Source organism: Oreochromis niloticus, linkage group LG16, assembly GCF_001858045.2.
Source record: "Oreochromis niloticus isolate F11D_XX linkage group LG16, O_niloticus_UMD_NMBU, whole genome shotgun sequence".
In the NCBI taxonomy this organism is placed as follows: domain Eukaryota; kingdom Metazoa; phylum Chordata; class Actinopteri; order Cichliformes; family Cichlidae; genus Oreochromis; species Oreochromis niloticus.
Genome location: NC_031987.2, coordinates 35322265 through 35341870, shown reverse-complemented (window position 1 = coordinate 35341870; position 19606 = coordinate 35322265). Strand labels below are relative to the sequence as shown.

The following is a 19606-nucleotide window of genomic DNA, read 5'->3' as shown; positions in this document are numbered from 1 at the left end:
GGAGGCCTCTGGCTGAGGAAATAGGGAGCTCACAGCTGGCTCTGAACACTGTGGCTGCAGGTCAGGGAACTGAACAGGAGGACGAACGGGCAACTGAGCTACGGGAGACTGGACTACAGACTGGACTGACTGGAGGGCAGGAGACTGGGTGACTGACTGGGGGGCAGGAGACTGGACTAGAGGAGATGCAACAGACTGGACTAGAGGAGACTGGACTGACTGGACAGGAGGAGACTGGACTGACTGGAAGGATGAGACTGGACCACAGGCGGCGGGAGGACAGGTGACTGAGCTACAGGCAACTGGAGGACAGGAGACTGAGCTACAGGTGAATGGAGAACAGGAGACTGAGCTACAGGGGACTGGACTGACTGGACTGGAAGCTGGGCAGCAGGCGGCTGAACCGACTGGACTGGAAGCTGTTAGGTCTGTGTTTCCACATGCCCCGCTAGTTTAGAGACTTATTCCTCATGAAGAACACAAGACATAACAGAACATCTTCAACCGGTCTTTTAACTTGCTAACAAGGGAAGCCTTGGTCAGAACCAGGCGGTGGAGCATAATGCTTATCACCTGTCTCTAGCCCAAATCCTTCCTTCAAAACAGAAAGTGGCATTACAGTTGTTTCAGGCTGACAAACACCAAACACTCTTCATTTTATCATTCATATTTCATCCACACAACTATTTTATTTCCTTTGTGTCCACTGGGCAGGTGACCTGCAGAATCATGTCTGCCCCAGCTGGAGACCGCTTCTCACACACACACCGTGACGTCAGACACATTGACACTCACTTCTGCTTTGCGCACAATTTCACTTCATTCTACATCGATCTACATACTACGTGCTGCCCAATAAATACTTTGCAGTGTATTTCCTCCCCTTTCAAGGCAGACTTACTCAGTTTATTCCCCATTACAAGACAACAATCAGCCACACTCACACAGACCATGTCTGGCCCGCACGTACACACACACAAAAGTTCTGTCGCTTGCGTCTGCACACACAGCTCTCTTGGACCTGCGTCCTGCCCGCACAGTCCAACGCACTCCCGTGCTCGCGTGAAACTGTGCAGCTACGGAGCCGTTTCTTTTCTTTGCTATCCTGCGACCTTCCCGCACGGCTGGCGCACTCCCGTACCTGCGAGAAACCGCACGGTCACGTAGCTGCTCTCTATTGTTTTAGGTCCGCGTGCACCTGTGCGACCAGCGCTCCCCCGGACTCGCGTCTGCACGCGCAGTGCCGGTGACGCATAAGGCCTTTTCTACTTACTGTTTGCGTTGTTTTCGTTCATCGGAAAAGTCTCTGGATCCCGTCAATCGCCATCCAACCCGAGAGGAGTTCAGACGCAAACTCTCCGGCTTGGTGACAAAGTTAAGCACCACGTCTTTCATCAGGCGTTCCAGACGCTGGCTGCTAGCAGAGTTCCCTCCTTCTCAGTGGATGCGATGTGTTGGTATCCGGCTCAGAAGGACCAAATAATGTTGGGTCTAAAGTCAGACCCCGCTAATCTAGGGACATAGTCCCATGAAGGAAAAACACAAGGCAACAGCGGTCGATAACAATTTTACTTGCACAAGGGAGGCCCCAGTCGGTGTCTCAGGAACGCACTTCGAATCCTACCACAAATGACCCCGACTTAGGCCTCCGTTCGTTGCCTTTTTATTGAAAACACAGTTGCAACACACACAATAGTTTACACAAGCACCTCCCACCGTAAAACCCCCCAATGGTTCTAAGACAAGGCACTATGTGTGTGTGTGTGTGTGTGTGCACATGTGTGTGTGTGCACATGTATGCATGTGCAAGAACGTGTGTGTGTGTGTGTGTGTGTGTGTGTGTGTGAATGTATGTGAGAATGTGTGTGTGTGTGTGTGTGTGTGTGACCTCCTGCTCACCAAAAGGATCATAAAAGCAGGAAGCAACATCAAACAGAATCTTCACAAGGGATGTGCTTGTGATAAAACACTACAGCCTCCTCCCAGAACCTCGAGAGACTGGGGAGGGGGACAAAGGAATGCCTTGATCACAGAGTTTGAAACAATGTAGAGGTGGTAAGCATAAAAATGACAACATTTAACAATTCACTTTAACAGAAGCTGAACAGCAGATGACTGAATTGACTGGACTGGCGAGGCTAATGGCTGAGCTGAAGACTGGGTTAGCGAAGGAGACAAAGCTGCAGCTTGGGTTGGCGCATCTGGTGCTTGAGCTGGAGATAGGTCAGCTAGCCTAAGCAGAGACAGTGCTAGGCCGTGGAAAGCTGGATGAGGGAGTGGATGAGATGGTGAACTGGTGGGTGGACAGGCTAGCTCTTCCGAGCCTTCAGAGCGTGAGGACAGCGGCTGGAGAGTCTCAGCTGAGCCTCTAGGGAAGTCATGCTGGATTCTGGCTGCCCTCACCCTGGATATTGGGACAGGCACGGGTGGCTGGACACCAGTCGCCCCCATCCGAGAAAAGGGAATGGGTGTGGGGGTAGACTGAGTCACAGCTGCCCTCATCCTGGGAGCTGGCACAGGCACAGGCAATGGCTGGGCAGCTGCCATCCCCACCCGAGGAGCTGGTACGGGTGCAGGGACTGAGAGAGCCTCAGCCGGCCTGGGAGCCGGGGTAGGGACCAGCTGAACCTCAGCTTTCCCCACCTGAGAAACTAAAACGGGTGTGGAGAAAGGCTGGGCCCGAGCTGCCCTTGGAGCAGGAACACAGGTAGATGAAAGAGCAGGCTCAGATAAAACAGTCTTGGAATGAATAGACCTAGGGTTTACATACACAGGAACCGTAACAACAGATTTATCAGACATTGTTTTGGCCCTTCTGCCACCACTATTTATAGTCTTTAACTTAACAGTCATTGGAGGTGTGGAAGTGCAGTGATTGTCCTTCATAAATTCCAGCTCAGAGGGAGCTGAACGGAAACAGTTTTCCCAGTCTATGTCATCGTCCAGTATAGAAGCACCGAAAGGATCGGCGGTGAGTCTATTGTTTTTTATGTTCGGAGAAGCGGGAGAAAAAGAGTCTTCACTTACCGTGGGGATTAGGTCAGCAGAGTCCAGTTTATGGCAGCATGTGGGCCGCTTTCTCCGGGAAGAGGAAGCGGGTGGGGTTAATAGCTGAGCCTCTGGCGCGGGAGCCTCCGTTGAGCCGAGTGGGAGGTGGAGCCGCTGTGCCATGGCGAGATGGAGAGGCTGGTGAGTGAAGCGGCTGGCGGGCGAGCGATGAGTGGAGTGGTGAGAAAGCGAGCGGCCGAAGCTTGGCTAGTGATGCCCACTCTCCGCGGCAAATGCTCCGATGCAGGAGAGGCAGCAGGCAGAAGAATGCAGCGTCCCCAAGGCCCGCCCAGAGCGGGCCTTGGGGAAGAAGTGCTCTCTCTCCATGAGGAGCCGCTGTTTTCCCCTACGCTGCTCCGTCCAGCGAAGGAGCACTCCCTCCTTCTACTTTAAAAGTTCGCTGGGTACATGTGGCGGGGCATGGCCTGCGGTGCCGTGCAGGGAAGGTGGACGCACCTGCACGGCATCTGCAATCACGCCCCGTTGACTTAAATATTATATTGGGTCCTGTGGTTGGGGTTGTTGTTGTTATGTTGAGCTGGCAGCGGGAGAGCTGCAGCTCTGGGTGCGGATGTACAGCAACCGTGAAAGTATTAATAAAGTATGGTGCAAAGCTTGAACGTGCACCCGGGTCTGCCGTGGTCATTTACAGTACACAATGCATGGTCATGTCATTCTGTCAGTGGTTGCCGTGTGGGTGAGGAAAGGAGGACCCAAAAGCTGGACTCACAGGTAGGTGAAGGCTGGTGTTTATTATCATGAGCAGGTGAACTGAAGATAGGATGGCTGGCTGAACTGAAATGACTGGCTGAACTGAACACACATACAGAGTAGACCACACTAACATCAACAATGACACGACGCTGAACAGAGAGACACTGAGGGTTTAAATACTGTTAAGGTTCAGAATATTGAGGGGAAATCCAAAAATAACCACAGATCCAGCCGGGTGCAAATTAGACGGCATTTTAATGAACACATGTGTGAGTCCGAACGCTGTGCAGATTTCAGCGTCGAACTAACGTACAATAGTCAAACAAAGGCTTTATAGGGTTGGCAGTCTTCCTGTTACCAGGCAGACTCAAACAAAGCATACGTCACTCCAAAACCACAATGACTTTTAACATAGTTTAAAACGAACATCGTCTTCGGCTCGAACCCAGGTGCTTCCTGTCTCCATCCTGCCCAGGCTTATCTTCTGGAACATCAGGTCCACGTTCTGCACAAAATGTCACTCATGCACAACTTTGCAGTCGCAAGCAAAACATAATTAAACTTTTACCTACTCAAAGGAGTCTATCTAATATGTGTGTGCGTGCACGTGCGGGGGCGCGTGCGTGCTGTGTACTGCGTACGTGTCATGACCTCTCTCACTATATGTGTCTGTATGTGTGTTTATGGGTGTCTCGCCCTTACATGCTCTCACATCTCACCCGTTGCACTTCTGACCTTTCACCAGAACAGAGGCTCATCCTTACACATAATAACCTAACTGGAACTATATATGTAATCTACTGAATAGATGTTTTAATCAAAAGCCTCTACTAAAAGCTTAATACAGTTTCATATCCTACTCACAGTACTTGCATTCAGAGTCTGCTTTCAGTTTCACTGCAAAAGCATGCCTTGCAGACGTGTTTCCTGTCAGCCTGCAACTCAGTCTCTCACCCACTGAAGACTATGTGTAAGAATATAAAAACATTCAAAAGCCTTTAAAATTATAGATTCAACTCAACCATTTAAAGTGGTTCTTACTGGACTTGTAATAAAGACTAATATAATACCAATATATTTAAACATCTGAATGCATCTGCATGCAACATCACTCTTAATAATGAAATGGTAATGATGATTATACTAATAGCAGCAAATAATAGCAGTAAAATATTTCTCCTCTGGACAATACACTGGCTAATGATGATGAATAGGGACCAGACAGAGAGAACACAGCTGAACATACTTGAACTGATAACACACAGGAAGTAAACATGAAAACAGGAAATGTTAACAGGTGGATAAACTGTACATGAAACAACTGAAAACACTGGGTGAACACCCAAGAACCCTGGCACGCTGCTTCACAGCGACAGTGTTCCTGGTTCATGGTAAATGGTAAATGGCCTGTATTTATATAGCGCTTTTATGGTCCCTAAGGACCCCAAAGCGCTTTACATATCCAGTCATTCACCCATTCACACACACATTCATACACGGGTGGGGTTAATAGCTGAGCCTCTCACCACGGTACATGCAAAAAGCAATGAGAAAAATCAAAATTTCCATGTAGCGCCTTCACTGTCTGCAACGATAAGAAGTGATTAATAATTTAGAATAGAATAGAATTCAACTTTATTGGCATTGCACATGCACAGGTACAGGGCAACGAAATGCAGTTTGCATCCATCCAGAAGTGCTTTAGCCGTGATATAGATATATTACAACATATATTAGCAATAATATAGATATGTAAGTATATTAGAGAAATGGGCCTATTATGGTATGTTATAATGTACACGGTATGAAGCAGCCCACATGCTGCCATAAACTGGACTCTGTTGACCTAATCCCCACGGTAAGTGAAGACTCTTTTTCTCCCGCTTCTCCGAACATAAAAAACAATAGACTCACCGCCGATCCTTTCGGTGCTTCTATACTGGACGATGACATAGACTGGGAAAACTGTTTCCGTTCAGCTCCTTCTGAGCTGGTATTTATGAAGGACAATCACTGCACTTCCACACCTCCAAAGACTGCTAAGTTAAAGACTGTAAATAGTGGTGGCAGAAGGGCCAAAACAATGTCTGATAAATCTGTTGTTACGGTTCCTGTGTATGTAAACCCTAGGTCTACTCATTCCAAGACTGTTTTATCTGAGCCTGCTCTTTCATCTACCTGTGTTCCTGCTCCAAGGGCAGCTCAGGCCCGGCCTTTCTCTGCACCCGTTTCAGTTTCTCAGGTGGGGAAAGCTGAGGTTCAGCTGGTCACTACCCCGGCTCCCAGGCCGGCTGAGGCTCTCTCAGTCCCTGCACCCATACCAGCTCCTCGGGTGGGGATGGCAGCTGCCCAGCCGTTGCCTGTGCCAGCTCCCAGGATGAGGGCAGCTGTGACTCAGTCACTTTTATGATCCTTTTGGTGAGCAGGAGGTCACACACACACACACACATTCTCACATACATTCACACACACACACACACACACGTTCTTGCACATGCATACATGTGCACACACACACACACACACACACATAGTGCCTTGTCTTAGAACCATTGGGGGGTTTTACGGTGGGAGGTGCTTGTGTAAACTATTGTGTGTGTTGCAACTGTGTTTTCAATAAAAAGGCAACGAACGGAGGCCTAAGTCGGGGTCTGTTGCATCTCCTCTAGTCTAGTCTCCTGCCCTCCAGTGAGTCCAGTCTGTAGTCCAGTCTCCCATAGCTCAGTTGCCCATTCGTCCTCCTGTTCAGTTCCCTGACCTGCAGCCACAGTGTTCAGAGCCAGCTGTGAGCTCCCTCTTTCCTCAGCGACCTGCTCAGTCGCCTCAGCTGCTGGCCACGCGGTTGGCCTCCTGAACTGTTTCATTTTGGACTTGGACTTTTACATGCAGTGATTTTATGTTATTAATAGGAAAACAAGAAAACATGTATTAAAAAATTATAAAACAAACCCAGTGGTCACCAGGAAGTACGCTGAAGTGTCTGAAAAGGTTTTCTTTTTTTAAAATTTTAAAACAAACCCCTTTCAACTTTACTTGTGTAAATTTCTTGTTTGTGCATAATATCTTTAGTAGAACACTTTTAGTTTTAAAAGTGCTAGATAACTTTAATCTCTATATATTACAATGTTCATTACAAACTGACTGAGAAGGTAATTGGTCTGTGGATCTCTAGAGTCTCTACACAGCAAAAGAGGAGGGACTTTAATCTTCAAGTAAGAAAGAATCTTAGAAGAGGGACAAAGTTATAACATTTGAGATTGTTAGAAAGGTGTCAGGGGCTCATAAGCGCTTCTAACTGATGATGGCAGAAACTGAACTCTGCTTTCCAAATCTCAACTCCTCCTGCAGTAGATTAAAGCGCTCTCCCTCAGACTCAGTGCTTATTTATGTAATTCTAACCGCCATTTCTCTTCTTACTGTGGCTCTAAACCTGCTGGTCATCATCTCCATCTCCCACTTCAAGTAGATACTTAATACATTTATAAGTCTAGCAGTTGTACAGGAGAAAAGGACTGACATAAAATAACTTAAACAGAACAACTTTTTCACAATGTTTTGATGTGGATGATCAGCTGGAATAATTGATGCTACAAATAATATGTATTTTTCTATCTCTTATCTCTCCAGGCAGCTCCACACCCCTAAAAACCACCTCCTCCTCTCCCTGGCAGTCTCTGATTTCTTTGTGGGTCTCAATATGTGCTTTCAAAGTATGCTCATAGATGGTTGTTGGTATCTTGGTGACCTGATGTGTGTGTTGTATTATGTTTGCGACATAGTTGTTACTTCTGCCTCAGTAGGAACCATGGTGCTCATTTCAGTTGACCGTTATGTGGCCATTTGTGATCCTCTTCATTATCCCACCAAAGTCACTCCAAAAAGAGTTCAGACCTGTGTCTTAATGTGTTGGATTTGCTCGCTCCTACTTGTCGGTGTGCTATTGAAGGATAACCTGGATAAACCAGGCAGGTTTAATTCCTGCTTTGGAGAGTGTGTGATTTATGTTGACTTTGCAATACAGGTTGCCGATCTTATTTTGACATTCCTCCTTCCCATTACTGTCATTGTAATTTTGTATCTCAGAGTATTTGCCGTGGCCGTGTTTCAGATTCGGACCATGCAACCTCATGTTGCAGCTGTCACACAAAGGGGGAAAGTAAGTCCAAAAAAATCTGAACTGAAAGCAGCTAGGACTCTTGGCGTTGTTATTCTTGCATTTCTGATATGCCTATTCCCATATTACTGTGTAATACTTTCAGGCCAGGACACACTGCTTGATATTTTATCAGTTACCTTTTTTTTATGTTTGTTTTATTTTAATTCCTGTCTCAACCCTATCATCAGTGCCTTTTTCTACCCATGGTTTAGAAAATCTGTTAAACTTATTGTTACATTTCAAATAGTCAAGTCTGGCTCCAGTGATGCCAGCATGCTGTGACTGAAATAAGCCCTTCAAGTCAGGGCAAATAAATAAAATAATATTTCCATATTTCAAATTGCAAATATATATTATATATAAACTGCCCAGATTACACAGATTACTTCTTCTTTTCTATTGTTGGCAGCTAGTTAGCCTGTGGCCTCAATCAAAATTTTGGTTCCTTAACTTCTAAAAACTTAAAATTGCAAAATAAAAGCAAGTGCTCCAGATCCAAATATATATATATATATATATATATATATATATATATATATATATATATATATATATATATATATATATAAAACACCCAGCACGCCCCTACGGGCGGTTTATCCTACAAGCTCGGATCCTCTACCAGAGGCCTGGGAGCTTGAGGGTCCTGCGCAGTATCTTAGCTGTTCCCAGGACTGCGCTCTTCTGGACAGAGATCTCCGATGTTGTTCCCGGGATCTGCTGGAGCCACTTGCCTAGCTTGGGAGTCACCGCACCTAGTGCTCCGATTACCACGGGGACCACCATTACCTTCACCCTCCACATCCTCTCGAGCTCTTCTCTGAGCCCTTGGTATTTCTCCAGCTTCTCGTGTTCCTTCTTCCTGATATTGCTGTCATTCGGAACCGCTACATCGATCACTACAGCCGTCTTCTTCTGTTTGTCTACCACCACTATGTCCGGTTGGTTAGCCACCACCATTTTGTCCGTCTGTATCTGGAAGTCCCACAGGATCTTAGCTCAGTCATTCTCCATCACCCTTGGGGGCATCTCCCATTTTGACCTCGGGACTTCCAGGTTATACTCAGCACAGATGTTCCTGTACACTATGCCGGCCACTTGGTTATAGCGTTCCATGTATGCCTTGCCTGCTAGCATCTTGCACCCTGCTGTTATGTGCTGGATTGTCTCAGGGGCATCTTTACACAGCCTGCACCTGGGGTCTAGCCTGGTGTGATAGACCCCAGCCTCTATGGATCTTGTACTCAGAGCTTGTTCTTGTGCTGCCATGATTAGTGCCTCTGTGCTGTCTTTCAGTCCAGCTTTGTCCAGCCACTGGTAGGATTTCTGGATATCAGCCACCTCCTCTATCTGCCGGTGGTACATACCGTGCAGGGGCCTGTCCTTCCATGATGGTTCTTCGTCTCCCTCCTCTTTCTTGGGTTTCTGCTGCCTGAGGTATTCACTGAGCACTCGGTCAGTTGGGGCCATCTTCGTGATGTATTCTTGGATGTTTGTTGTCTCATCCTGGACTGTGGTGCTGAGACTCACCAGTCCCCGGCCCCCTTCCTTCCGCTTAGCGTACAGCCTCAGGGTGCTGGACTTGGGGTGAAACCCTCCATGCATGGTCAGGAGCTTTCTTGTCTTTATGTCAGTGGCTTCTATCTCCTCCTTTGGCCAGCCTATTACCCCAGCAGGGTACCTGATCACGGGCAGGGCGTAGGTGTTGATAGCCCGGATCTTGTTCTTACCGTTCAGCTGACTCCTCAGGACTTGCCTGACCCTCTGCAGGTACTTGGTGGTTGCAGCTTTCCTAGCGGCCTCTTCATCGTTCCCATTCGCCTGCGGGATCCCCAGGTACTTGTAACTGTCCTCTATGTCTGCAATGTTGCCTTCTGGTAGTTCAATCCCCTCAGTTCTGACTACCTTCCCTCTCTTTGTTACCATCCGACTACACTTCTCCAGCCCGAATGACATCCCGATGTCATTGCTGTATAGCCTGGTAGTGTGGATCAGTGAATCAATGTCTCGTTCACTCTTGGCATACAGCTTGATGTCATCCATGTACAGGAGGTGGCTGACAACTGCTCCGTTTCATAGTTGGTATCCGTAGCCAGTCTTGTCAATTATCTCACTGAGGGGGTTAAGGCCTATGCAGAACAGCAGTGGGGACAGAGCATCTCCTTGGTAGATCCCGCACTTGATGGTGACTTTTGCTATGGGCTTGGAGTTGGAGTTGGCCTCTAGTGTTGTACGCCACATCCCCATTGAGTTCCTGATGAAGGCTCTTAGGGTCCTGTTGATCTTGTACAATTCTAGGCATTCCAGTATCCAGCTGTGGGGCATTGAGTCATAGGCCTTCTTGTAATCAATCCAGGCAGTGCACAGGTTGGTCAGTCTGGTCTTGCAGTCTCGGCTGACTGTCCTGTCTACCAGTAGCTGGTGTTTTGCGCCTCTGGTATTCTTGCCAATCCCTTTCTGTCCCCCGCTCATGTATTGAGCCATGTGCCTGTTCATCTTAGCCGATATGATGCCTGACAGGAGCTTCCGTGTAGTACTGAGGCAGGTTATTGGTCGGTAGTTGGATGGGACCGATCCCTTCTGGGGGTCCTTGAGGATCAAGACCGTCCGGCCTTCGGTTAGCCATTCCGGGTGTCTCTCGTTAACTAGCAGCTGGTTCATTTGTGCTGCCAGGCGCTCGTGGAGTGCAGTCAGCTTCTTCAGCCAGTAGGCGTGAACCATGTCAGGCCCTGGTGCTGTCCAACTCTTCATACTGGAGACCCTTTCTTGGATATCTGCCACTGTGATGGTTACTGGACCCTGTTCAGGGAGGTCGCTATGGTCTGCCCTCTGATCCACTAGCCACTGAGCATTGCCGTTATGGGTTGCGTCCTTCTCCCATATGCTCTTCCAGTATTGCTCCATCTCCAGCCTTGGTGGTGCTGTTCTCTTATTGTTCCCTTGCCACTGAGAGTACACCTTTGCTGGTTCTGTGGAGAACAGCTGGTTTATTCTCTGGTGTACCTCCTCAAGTGGCTGGCCAAGGCTGTGAGTCGTTGCTTGGCAGTTTCCAAGGCCTCAGGTATGGACAGCTTGCTGTTTAACTTATGCACCTTCTTTGTCGCACCTTTCTGCAACTCCGTTAGTTGGCTAACCTCCCTCCATGCTACTTTGATCTTGCCCTCTAGCCTCCTTCTCCATGGAGGGTACTGCCCCTTGTGGCTGTTCAACTTGTAGCCAAGCATCTCACTGATCACTGTTGCCGTAGTGTAGATCAGCTTGTTAGTGTCGGTAATCGTGGTCGTAGGTATTGTCCGTAGTGCTGCATTAACATCATCTAGCAGACCTTCTGAGGGTACTTCACGTAATCTTGGTAACCGGCTATGGGGGATCTAGGTTTCAAGCTTGGCCATGATCCTATCTTTCAGGTCAGTTCCTCTCGCACTCAACGATCCTTCTCCTATTGCACTTGGGGCTATGTACCCAATCTCGGGTGGGGGTGATGATATCTCCCCCCTGACCTGGCGTCCTGACTCCTCCTTGCCGTAGCATTTATGTTGTACCTCGTCAATCTCTAGCTGTGAGAGCAGTCCCTTCTTTCGAATATTGGAACACTGAGCTACTAGTTGTTTCGCCGTCATTGTGGATGTTGGGTATCGAAGAATCCATAGGTCCCTCATCCTATTCATGTAACCCCTTCCGCCAGGGTTACTTGCGTAGTAGCATTCCAACAACGCTCTGTTTTCGTCTCTTGCCCACCGATGCCTTCTTGTTCCAGTAGCCCACTTGTCGTCAGGGTGCCCTGGTTCCTCAACACCTGACGTGGACCTTGTTGATCCGGGCGACGTCCAAGCCGGCATGCCTGCTGTTGTGATTTGGTGCTAGATACATAAAATTTAATTGCTCACACCGGAATGAATTATATATTCGTTATGATATACTCCATGTCTTTTGAAATACTTTATTTTCTGTTTTTGTACACCTTTTAAAACAAAACTCAATATTACAGGAACAGAAGCTCTTCTATTTCATGAACTACCAAACTTACTGGTAGTAACACACACTGCAACTGAGAAACACCAGGGAACACTTAATTAAGGCACAATACACAATGTATAGGTGAATTGATTTTGCCTCTTCACCACATATGACACTGGATACTGTAGCTCCTGCGAAAAATAAGGCCTCAAATCAGAAGTACTTGACCCCGTGGTATAAATCTCAAACACGTAGCCTAAAGCAGATAACTCGTAAGCTGGAGAGGAAATGGCGTGTCACAAATTTAGAAGATCATCATTTAGCCCGGAAAAAAACTTTGATGCCTTATAAGAAAGCCCTCCGCAAAGCCAGAACATCTTACTAGTCTTCACTGATTGAAGAAAATAAGAATAACCCCAGGTTTCTCTTCAGCACTGTAGCCAGGCTGAAAAACAGTCAGAGCTCTGCTGAGCCAACCATCCCTTTAACGTTAACTTGTAATGACTTCATGAACTTCTTCACAAATAAAATTTTAACAATTAGAGAAAAAATTACCAATAATCATCCTACAGATGTAACATTATCTACAGCTACTTTCAGTACCATTGATATTCATCTAGACTCTTTTTCTCCAATTGATCTTTCTGAGTTGACTTCAATAATTACTTCCTCCAAACCATCAACGTGTCTTTTAGACCCCATTCCTACAAAACTGCTCAAAGAAGTCCTGCCATTAATTAATTCTTCAATCTTAAATATGATCAACCTATCTCTAATAATCGGCTATGTACCACAGGCCTTCAAGGTGGCTGTAGTTAAACCTTTACTCAAAAAGCCATTTCTAGACCCAGCAGTCTTAGCTAATTATAGGCCAATCTCCAACCTTCCTTTCATATCAAAAATCCTTGAAAGAGTAGTTGTCAAACAGTTAACAGATCATCTGCAGAGGAATGGCTTATTTGAAGCGTTTCAGTCAGGTTTCAGAGCTCATCACAGCACAGAAACAGCTTTAGTGAAGGTTACAAATGATCTTCTTATGGCCTCTGACAGTGGACTTATCTCTGTGCTTGTCCTGCTAGACCTCAGTGCTGCGTTCGATACTGTTGACCATAATATCCTATTAGCGCGATTAGAGCACGCTGTAGGTATTACAGGTACTGCACTGCAGTGGTTTGTGTCATATTTATCTAATACAGGGAGTGCAGAATTATTAGGCAAGTTGTATTTTTGAGGAATAATTTTATTATTGAACAACAACCATGTTCTCAATGAACCCAAAAAACTCATTAATATCAAAGCTGAATGTTTTTGGAAGTAGTTTTTAGTTTGTTTGTAGTTTTAGCTATTTTAGGGGGATATCTGTGTGTGCAGGTGACTATTACTGTGCATAATTATTAGGCAACTTAACAAAAAACAAATATATACCCATTTCGATTATTTATTTTTACCAGTGAAACCAATATAACATCTCCACATTCACAAATATACATTTCTGACATTCAAAAACAAAACAAAAACAAATCAGCGACCAATATAGCCACCTTTCTTTGCAAGGACACTCAAAAGCCTGCCATCCATGGATTCTGTCAGTGTTTTGATCTGTTCACCATCAACATTGCGTGCAGCAGCAACCACAGCCTCCCAGACACTGTTCAGAGAGGTGTACTGTTTTCCCTCCTTGTAAATCTCACATTTGATGATGGACCACAGGTTCTCAATGGGGTTCAGATCAGGTAAACAAGGAGGCCATGTCATTAGTTTTTCTTCTTTTATACCCTTTCTTGCCAGCCACGCTGTGGAGTACTTGGACGCGTGTGATGGAGCATTGTCCTGTATGAAAATCATGTTTTTCTTGAAGGATGCAGACTTCTTCCTGTACCACTGCTTGAAGAAGGTGTCTTCCAGAAACTAGCAGTAGGACTGGGAGTTGAGCTTGACTCCATTCTCAACCAGAAAAGGCCCCACAAGCTCATCTTTGATGATACCAGCACTCCACCTCCACCTTGCTGGCGTCTGAGTCAGACTGGAGCTCTCTGCCCTTTACCAATCCAGCCACGGGCCCATCCATCTGGCCCATCAAGACTCACTCTCATTTCATCAGTCCATAAAACCTTAGAAAAATCAGTCTTGAGATATTTCTTGGCCCAGTCTTGACGTTTCAGCTTGTGTGTCTTGTTCAGTGGTGGTCGTCTTTCAGCCTTTCTTACCTCGGCCATGTCTCTGAGTATTGCACACCTTGTGCTTTTGGGCACTCCAGTGATGTTGCAGCTCTGAAATATGGCCAGACTGGTGGCAAGTGGCATCTTGGCAGCTGCACGCTTGACTTTTCTCAGTTCATGGGCAGTTATTTTGCGCCTTGGATTTTCCACACGCTTTTTGCGACCCTGTTGACTATTTTGAATGAAACGCTTGATTGTTTGATGATCACGCTTCAGAAGCTTTGCAGTTTTAAGACTGCTGCATCTCTCTGCAAGATATCTCACTATTTTTGACTTTTCTGAGCCTGTCAAGTCCTTCTTTTGACCCATTTTGCCAAAGGAAAGGAAGTTGCCTAATAATTATGCACACCTGATATAGGGTGTTGATGTCATTAGACCACACCCCTTCTCATTACAGAGATGCACATCACCTAATATGCTTAATTGGTAGTAGGCTTTCAAGCCTATACAGCTTGGAGTAAGACAACATGCATGAAGAGGATGATGTGGACAAAATACTCATTTGCCTAATAATTCTGCACTCCCTGTAATGTCAACGATTTAATTTGATATTGCGATGTTATGGTCCGGGTGTGTGCCAGTGTGTCTCCCTCTGAGCCGGCATCTCCACCCCTGGGAGGGGCCTCAGTGTTCTGCTGATTGCTCACACCTGTGGGTAATTTAGCCGGGGACTCATAAGGCCAGCGCACTTAACCTCTCTTTGCCAGATTCTCAGCTAACCCTAGTTAGTGCAGGCCACCACCGTGATTTTGCACTCGTTTTGTGAATTGCCTTGTCTCATCGTGTGTTTCTCTTATAGCCACACCAAGCTGCCAAACACTAACCCCTGCCAAAGAGCTCCAACCCGGACGCTGGACCACCTGACAGTGCCACGGGCTGTTCACCTGAACCACCTGCCTGACTCCCTGCATCCACGCCAGGAATCTCGGACCACACACCCGGACCACTCACCCCTCCACGTCACCACCGACCACCCGCGGCAAGTACGCAGCACAAAGGAAGATTCAGAACGAAGAGCTTATCCATATTCCTCCTGAACCATACCTGAACGTCTGTACTCTATTTACAGTGACTCTGACCCTTTCCCTGGACCCAGTGTGACTTTCCCCCCAGTCCAATCCTCGGAACTGCTGTTTTCACTGACCAAGACCAGATTGCTTACTTAGCCCAGGCTGCTTAAGACCCCTTTGATTCAGTTGTGGCACTTCGCACTTGTTAACCTCACTTTCCAGTTTATAAACACTTACTGAATAAATAAAGGTCGTCTCTAAAACTACTTACGTGCTGTTCGGCGTCCTGCATTTGAGTCCTTTCACTTTTGGGGTGGCCTCGGCCGTGACATGCGATACATCATGATGCATTACAATAATCTTAATTTGGGTTTGGTTTCAAAACATATGTTTAAATAAATGTTTTCAATAGTAAATATATGTCAAGATATTTGTTTCTGTTATTTACCACACATTTCTCTGACCACAACATGGCACCTCCAAAAAAATCGAACACTTGAATTTTAAAAGGGAGATAGTTTTTATCTGCAGATTTGTTTTTGTATAATAATCTTTCAACTATTTTCATGTTTTCTGGTTTATGTGTAACAATCTTCTTGCAATCTTATTCAACAATAGTTGATATATGGGAGAAAACAAGTCAGATGAGGACTGTGTTGAACCTCCTTCCTGATATACACCCTGGTTCTCCCTGAGTTCTGAGTGATGTCATATATTCGACTGAACAGCTAGGCAAAGGGGTTGATGCTGAGGCCAGTACACTTACATCACAAGTCCTGAATAACGTGGAGGCATCTTCACGCAGGTACACAGGAAGTGCATGAAGGACGAGGGCCCGTCTTGTATTTACATCACGCTGTTCCTAGAAGAACATACAATATCTATTAGAATAGTATTTATACAAATGCAGAGTAAAAACAAAGTGTTGGATAGCCATATTCTGATTGTCATTGTTATAGATCAGGGGTGTCCAAACGTTTTGTGTAATGGGCTAAACTTGTCAATCTAGAAGGGTAACCCTACCCTACCCTAGCCATAGATGGTAAATTCAGTATTTTGGATAACCGTATTTTTAGTAATACACATTTTAAATTAATAAGTTTCCATTGTAAATATTTCAACAACTCACAAAGGAAAAACTTCCAAATGTAAACCAATTTTTACAAACACAGTACTTGTTTGGACTTCTTTAAATTGAAGCTGATAAATCTTTTTAACACAACACTTTTTGATAGGATACATTTTGTCAAGATCTCCTAAAATGACAACCTTGTATCCATGGCATAATCACTTAATCTCGGGGCACAGTTGAAGCAATTGACACTATGGCTTCTTACAGCTGTGTACAAACCATCTGTTAATGTAATTCTGAATTATGTGAAATGAAAAATTTACCTGAATGTCATAAATTCTCATGAGCTTTGCTAGCTCCTCTGCAATCTTGTGAGTCTTGATGGCCTTGTCTCGGAACAAAGTGATGAGTCTAGGCGTGTCTGTCCAGCTCCTTGTAGAATTGAGTGCGCAGGTTAACATTGTTGATTCGGTGGAACTCTGCAACCACCTGTACATGAACAGAAATACACAGACATGAACAAAGATGAATTAGGAACAGAATTGTGAATGTATTTTAAAAAGTTCTCAGGTTAGCAAAACAAGAGCAATTCTAGTCAGAACCAAGGCCAAAATAGAAAGTTATTTGTCATTCTTTGTAGTGTTATCTAAAGGAAATTTAAATAAATAAACTTCTAGAGACTTTGTTTACTGTGAATGGGGGAAAAAAAAATAGGTGATGTGTTGACATTTCACATCTGCCATTTGCTTTTTGGTAAATTGTTTGAAAATCTAGACTTTTAAAAACTGGAAGAACAGTAAAGAGACAGACTATATTTATATTTTTTTTTTACCTGTGACTCCATAAGTAGGGCTGGCCATCTGTCCACAACATCCCTCACTTGTGGAGCTCCAACAGCTCCAACAATGTCTTGGCGACGTATGACATAGGTTGTGTCCATGAGCTTGCCTATGACTAAGTAGTTTCTCTCAGTCTTTTCGACTTCATGCATGATCTGTTCTCTCATTTTTTCCAGAGTGGCTGGGGTTTGATCCTTCGGTAGGTTGGTGATGTAGTTGACCTCGGCATTTTTTCCGCAAGCCTTGACTTGTAGAGCTCGCTTAGTGGAATACCCCTCTAAACTGTTAAAAGGATTTCGAGATTATCTCACAACCACACATTTGAGACTACGAAAAAATACAAACGTGTCTAATTACCATCATGATAACACACTCATGTTGTTTAGCATTGTTCGTTTCATGCTAGCACACACATACACATAGCTCACCAGCGTGAACTACTGCCTGTATAACGCGGACACTTATTGAAATAAGTATACTCACAATACGCACGTGCATTACCGGCGAATACGACAACCGGTAGAAATGAACAGCAGAAAGTTTTGGCAGATAGTTCAAATGCATGGAGCTAGAACTGCCACCGTCAATTTCCTGGGCAAGAATGCAATGCATTATGGGAAATGTTGTCCCCCACGGAAAACCGCCAAAACATTACACCATTGTAATTTGAAGTAACATTACGTATTTGTCACATTCGATAACTTCTAAAGTTACAATTACTTGGATTCGAATTTATTTATAAAAAACATTCACTGTGCACAAAGTACAAATATATTTCCAGTTAAAAATTTAAAAAAGACTGCTTATCGAAATTAAATTTAAACAAAACAAAACAAAAACACATTAGACTTACCAAATTTAAGGCTGTTGATGAAAAAATTAAGGTGGTGGTCGTGGTGGGTTGATATTGGGGACTCTTAATCCACACGGGCTGGCCAAAACTTCCCTGCATCACAGTAAATTCAAGATGGCTGACTCAGCTTTCCTGAGGGAGCGACAAGACTCCACCCACCAGAATGTCACTAATATATGCTTCTTAAACTTTTTGAGCGTTCCAAACAAATTATCTAAAAAATATTGAGCCCTATTCAATTAAAGTTGCATAAAGGCCAACAGAGCTCAATACTTTATAGTTTGCTCAACTACAAAACGACATTTGAGTGTTATGAGCTTATTAGTTATGAGCTAGAACAACTGTTAGGGATTACAGTGTGTACTCGGCCCTGAAAATCTTAGAAATATGGTATCTAACCAGATTCTTACTCTGGATGGCATTACCTTGGCCTCCAGTAACACTGTGAGGAACCTTGGAGTTATTTTTGACCAGGACATGTCCTTCAATGCACATATTAAACAAATATGTAAGACTGCTTTCTTCCATTTGTGCAACATCTCTAAAGTTAGAAATATCCTGTCTCAGAGTGACGCTGAAAAACTAATTCATGCATTTATCACTTCCAGGCTGGACTACTGTAATTTCTTTATTATCAGGAAGTCCTAAAACTCCCTGAAAAGTCTTCAGTTAATCCAAAATGCTGCAGCAAGAGTCCTGACAGGGACTAAAAAGAGAGAGCAGATTTCTCCTGTATTGGTTTCCCTTCATTGGCTTCCTGTTAAATCCAGAATTCAAAATCCTGCTCCTCACATACAAGGTCTTAAATAATCAGGCCCCATCTTATCCTAATGACCTTGTAGTACCATATCACCCTATTAGAGCACTTCGCTCTCACACTGCAGGCTTACTTGTTGTTCTGTCCTTATTGTGCGTCCCTTTGCCCAACTTGACAGACAGCTAACGGCTTCAATGAACATTGGAGGCGGAAGTAAGTTTAAGGCTTTTTACTTCGTCAATAGCTCAGTGATTGACATCCTTTTCTTCCCGTAAAACTAAAAACAAACACAAAGTAAATGTTACAAGATGTCTTTTCCTTTTAACTCACACTTCTAGGATATGAACTATACTGTTATATAGTATGTGTAATCAACAGCAACTCAGTAATGATCACAATACAATTTAGTGAGTTTAGCTTCCTCAAAGACAAACATAACAGATGAAATAACTGGTTTCTAAACAAATCTCTGTAATAGAAATGCACCAAATAAACTTGTAAACATGTTGTACATTAATACTCACAAGCAATAACTCTCCAAGGCAGAAACGTTTTAAAGAGAATCTAAGGCGACAAACAGCATATTCTGCAGGCTAACAAGCGATCAGCTTCCTGTTTCCTCTACCCACAGGAACACAGAAAAACCCCACCAAAATATAAGCTTGTGAGTATTCCCACTATGACCAGCAGAGGGTGCTGAAGAGAAAGAACCTATGCATGTCATAACACTTGTTTTTCCTAGAGTATTTAAAAGTAGAATGGGAGGCAGAGCCTTCAGTTTTCAGGGCCCTCTGTGGAACCAGCTTCCAGTTTGCATTTGGCAGACAGACACTATCTCTACTTTTAAGATTAGGCTTAAAACTTTCTGTTTTGGTAAAGCATATAGTTGAGGCTGGACCAGGTGACCCTGAATCCTCCCTTAGTTATGCTGCAATAGGTGTAGGCTGCCGGGGATTCCCATGATGCATTGAGTATTTCCTT

General features: G+C 44.8%; 1 protein-coding gene and 2 long non-coding RNA genes across 3 annotated transcripts; 2 read left to right on the top strand and 1 right to left on the bottom strand.

Moving 5' to 3' along the window:
- Positions 1 to 3065: 3065 nt before the first annotated feature.
- On the top strand, positions 3066 to 8200 carry LOC109197397 (trace amine-associated receptor 8a-like). The gene is made up of 3 exons (XM_019352380.1): positions 3066 to 3189; positions 7071 to 7224; positions 7390 to 8200. Exons 1-3 carry the CDS (start codon positions 3066 to 3068, stop codon positions 8198 to 8200), a joined length of 1089 nt encoding a protein of 362 aa, XP_019207925.1.
- A 6479-nt stretch (positions 8201 to 14679) lies between these two features.
- LOC112844051 (uncharacterized) lies at positions 14680 to 15395 on the top strand. The gene is made up of 3 exons (XR_003216606.1): positions 14680 to 14818; positions 14894 to 15077; positions 15164 to 15395. It is a non-coding gene; the product is annotated as an uncharacterized LOC112844051 (long non-coding RNA).
- Positions 15396 to 17867: 2472 nt separating this feature from the next.
- On the bottom strand, positions 17868 to 19343 carry LOC112844091 (uncharacterized). Its single transcript, XR_003216685.1, has 3 exons — positions 19150 to 19343; positions 18759 to 18902; positions 17868 to 17961 (listed from the first exon to the last, which is right to left on the bottom strand). It is a non-coding gene; the product is annotated as an uncharacterized LOC112844091 (long non-coding RNA).
- Between the last annotated feature and the right edge of the window lie 263 nt (positions 19344 to 19606).

Coding starts and splice junctions, on each gene's coding strand:
- LOC109197397 (XM_019352380.1), top strand. CDS start 3,066: ATGTGGGCCGCTTTCTCCGGGAAGAGGAAGCGGGTGGGGTTAATAGCT. Junction 3,190..7,070: donor ATGGCGAGATGGAGAGGCTG/GTGAGTGAAGCG, acceptor TGATGATGGCAG/AAACTGAACTCTGCTTTCCA. Junction 7,225..7,389: donor ATCTCCATCTCCCACTTCAA/GTAGATACTTAA, acceptor TTATCTCTCCAG/GCAGCTCCACACCCCTAAAA.